Below are 4,274 nucleotides of genomic sequence, written 5' to 3' on the forward strand. Positions count from 1 at the left end.
GGACAGCATCCTGTCATACTTGTCATTACCCTTCTTTAGTTATCAAATCCAAACAGAACGTTTGGACAGTTTCAACTTGATGGACAGGTATTTACTCCCCTCCCCCAATCAAAAATAGGACTCCACAGTACTGAACAATGAATATTTAAGTCAGAACCTATCAGCATTGGGGTTCGGCCTCAACTATCAACAATAAATGCAAGAAAATGTAAGAAAATTTAGTAATTAGTTAGACTGGGAGTTACACTGATGTTCTCCAAATTTGTTTGTCAGTATGTATAAGTCCACTTCAACAACAAATTTAAGTAATGCCACAATGTAATGCTCCCATATACTATAGACCTGCTTAAAGTTAAATAAAAACAATTATATACAATTTAATCTAGGGAAATGTTTCACCATAGCACCTTAGCTGTTGTAAGAATATTCCATTATGATCCTGGGAATCCCAAGCCATCTTTCCACATCTCCTCAGGTCCTCCATCCATGTCCTCCTTCTTGCGGCAGACTGGGTCCCGGAGGCACCGGAGCCCTGTCATACAGGAAGAGGCACCTTTCTTCCTGCTTCCGCCGCGCAACGCTGCTGTGTATTTCGGGGATACTGCCGCGTTCTACGTCAAGGTGGGCGGACGGGGGGGGGGGGGGGGGGGGGGGCCACGGTGGCCCACTCTGTGGTGGCCAGATGTTGGAATACAGAGAAGAAAGAGAGGGTGTGTTGCAGCCAAGGATTTGAGTGCAATGATTGTAGAAGTTGGGAGGAATTGTGGAAATAAACAGCAACTACTCATTGCCTGTAGTGGTGAGCAGGAAACAAAGGTTTATCATATGTTTGTATAACCGTTTTTAACCAGGTTTTACACAGTACACATCTTTTGGTGATTGGATTACTGCTCCATACAGTATGCATATTGCCCACACTCAGTCATGAATACATGGTCAAATAAGACCATCCCTGTAATATGAGCTTAACCCCATATCCTAAAAGTTACAGGGAAAAATGGTCTGAGGAGGATGAACACTAGACCAGTGGTCAACCATGGTCCTGGAGAGCTACTGGGTGTGCCGGGTTTTGATTTCACCTAAAAATCAGCACACTGTTGAGACACAGGTAACCAGGTGAAGTGATTTAACTGTGTAATCAACTCTAATTGATTAATTAAGTGCAGAGTAACAACAAAAACCAGAAGACCCTGTAGCTCTCCAGGTCCAGGGTTGGAGACCACTGCACTAGACTGTGAGAACAATGTGACACTAAGACTCAGTGGTCAGGACTGACTTGCTAATGAAGTGGCAGACCCAGTTCACAGCAGGGTCAGAAACTGTGGGGGCTTGGGAGATGTCACCAGCTGTTGCCCATTAGTGTCAGAGCCATAACAATCATAATGACATCAGTGCAGAATCTGCTACTTGGCAAGGGAATGTATTAAAGTTGTCCAATTAAGAGGATTACCTTATCTTCTAGATATGTACTTCTGATATCACGTCCAGCAGAGGGCATCCTTGTTTTCCCGACTGTATGTTTTCATAACTATGGCGCCTCAGTTACACAGCTTTCCTCTCTCAGTTAGTGTTTGGATTAGAAAATGGTTTGTATATAAGCAGAAAGACTCAGCAGGGCATTGCCTTCCCGGTGCTGGATACATCCTGCTAAAGAGATCAGACAGAATTTTCAAATACTTAATGACAGAAAACAACTGACATATTTTTTTCCCCCAATAAATCAGAATATTATCTTAACAGTTGTTTGATATTAAATAAAAGTCAGGCAGCAGCAGTTGAACCTAGTGTTCATTTGTACAATAGAAAACTCAGACATTTATTTTTAGCTGTTGTAAAATGACCTGGTGACCTGTTATTTTTCTTAATTTTGTATATTTTAGCTCACGACTATAGCTTAGTTGCGCTGATATTATTACATTACATTACATTAATGGCATTTTGGCAGACGCTCTTATCCAGAGCGACGTACAGTTGATTAGACTAAGCAGGATACAATCCTCTCCTGGAGCAATGCAAGGTTAAGGGCCTTGCTCAAGAGCCCAACGGCTGTGCGGATCTTATTGTGGCTACACCAGGGATCGAACCACCTGTTATCTCAGTCATGTACCTTAACCACTACGTTACAGGCCACCCTACTTTAATTTAATTTATGTAGTACAGAGCAGGTTAATGTAAGCCCACAACCTTGCAGTGTTATGACCTTCGTTATGATTGTAGGTGCAGGGCCAACCAGAACCCACAGTGACCTTCTCCATCAGGGGGGTACCCGTGGCCCCCAGCGGACAGTGCTGCTTCCGCCAGCTGGGCAGAGGTATCCACATCTTCACCATCTCCGATGTGAACCGCAGGAATGCAGGCCGCTACGTGTGTGAGGTCACCAACTGTGCTGGTCGGGTACAAGCCAGCTTCCGACTACAGATTAAGGGTAAGCAGGTGGGAAGGCTGTGTGCAGTCATGGGGGAAACCTGGAAGCAGAACAGGGGGTAGGGGGTTATGTTCACAAAATGGGTAAGATGTAGACAATCATTTGTTATTTTGCTGACACTTTTACAGTTGATGAAACTAAGCAGGGGGACAATCCCCCCTGGAGCAATGGGGGGTAAAGGGCCTTGCTGAAGGGCTCAAAAGTTGTGCAGATCTTATTGTGGCTACACTGGGGACTGAATCACCAACCTTGTAGGTCCCAGTCATGTAGCTTAGCCACTTGGATACAGGCTGCCCCAGATCACTATAGGGACAAGAAATGTTGTGATGATTGATAATTATGCCGATTTAAAATTGTGCTGATTGATCTTTTTTGTGACTGGGTAGTGCTTATGATTCATTGTTCATTTTAGATCAAGAGAGACAACAGCAAGTCCGGTGTGTTCTCAGGTGGGTAAAAACAGCTATGTCAAGATATCTGTCACAGATATCACAATTTATAACGAACACCCCTTGTTCCCTTGGGAGTGTTTGTCACAAGGGATTATAATAAATACAATAAATATAATAAATACAACTAAATGACATTAAGATCCCTTTGGATGTAAATGTTATTCCTCAATTCCTGTAATGCCATCAAGATGAACAAAGTCAGTACGTGAAAGTGGTGGTGTTCGACATAAAGGAGGCAGAAAACAAAATCAAATAATGCAAATTGTGGCAGCAATAAAAAGACATAATTTGGAAAGCTGAAAAATGATTAGTAGTTTTAATGAGCTCCTGATTACTGCTGGTTTTATTACTTGCTATTTACTTCAACTAAGGACAGCAACAGAAAGTGAGTAGCCTCTTTTAAAAATCAGTGAGGATGAAAAAAGTTTTTGATGCGTTTTCATGTCACATTCAAAGTTATTAACCTAGCTTCAGACCATAGTTCCAAACAACCTCCATTCTCAATGCTTTTGTTTATCAGTTCTTATGTAATGTCCAAAATACGTAAACAACTTTTATGGGACATTGCAGAAATCAAGCTAACTGCAGGTTTCTTCTTACACACAGGAAGACACTACATTCTGTTATTAAACAGGCAGAAGTCCATGAAGCATTCTGTAGAACAAGCAGTGTCTCAGCTAACAATTCTCATTCTCACAATGTTCCTGAAACATAAGGAAAATTAGATTTATGTTCCATTGCACATTGGTTCCGATTTGAACCAAATCTGTATTTCGAATGATGTTATATTGATATTTTATCAGAGTTTTTCTCTCTCTTTCTCCTGCTCTTTCTTTCTCTCAGGCGAGTTCATAGTTGGGGAGAGAGTCACCCTCGCTTTGTGTCCAAGCCGTATGCTGTGACGGTGAAGGAGGGCGACCGAGTGGAGTTGAAGGCCAGGGTCACGGGGAGACCCCCTCCCTCGGTTACCTGGCTGAAGGTACCATACACGCACCTTACTCAATTAAACACTCAGACGAGCATACCCTAAGCATGGGAGCTTTGTGGGCTTGACCTGAGTTACAGCCAGTTCTTTAGCTAGCCTACTGCCAGCAACTTCAGTCAATCACGCAGCATGTACTGTAACATACAATGCAGTCTGTAAGCATTTAGACATTTACCCATTTTTTGTTGTTTTCGCTCTGTACTCCAGCAAGCAAACAGTTGAAATAAAACAATCACTATGTGGTTAAAGTGCAGACATTTCAGCTTTCATTTGATAACATCCATATTGGCTGAACAGACTGCACTGTATTGCATAAATGTATCATATTTCAATGAAGATTTGTTTAATCAGTGTCTCGGTTCATTAAGGCATTCACCTTTATAGCAGGCCAATATTTGTCCAATATGAGCTG

At 42.3% G+C, this 4,274-nt stretch overlaps 1 protein-coding gene across 3 annotated transcripts in view; it reads left to right on the plus strand.

Annotated features, from left to right (window-relative positions):
* The first annotated feature begins 475 nt into the window (after positions 1 to 475).
* The window catches only part of mylk5 (myosin, light chain kinase 5), a 39,067-nt gene continuing 35,268 nt past the window's right edge, over positions 476 to 4,274 (plus strand). For all 3 annotated transcript variants that reach the window (XR_009708093.1, XM_061232332.1, XM_061232333.1), the window contains exons 1-4: positions 476 to 621; positions 2,218 to 2,425; positions 2,838 to 2,874; positions 3,721 to 3,856. Coding sequence is in view for 2 of the 3 variants with exons in the window: in XM_061232332.1 (XP_061088316.1) it covers positions 487 to 621; positions 2,218 to 2,425; positions 2,838 to 2,874; positions 3,721 to 3,856 (516 nt within the window). In the remaining variant the exon portion in view is untranslated. The remainder of the gene's footprint in view (positions 622 to 2,217; positions 2,426 to 2,837; positions 2,875 to 3,720; positions 3,857 to 4,274) is intronic.

Source organism: Conger conger, chromosome 2 (genome assembly GCF_963514075.1).
Source record: "Conger conger chromosome 2, fConCon1.1, whole genome shotgun sequence".
NCBI classification, from domain to species: Eukaryota; Metazoa; Chordata; class Actinopteri; order Anguilliformes; family Congridae; genus Conger; species Conger conger.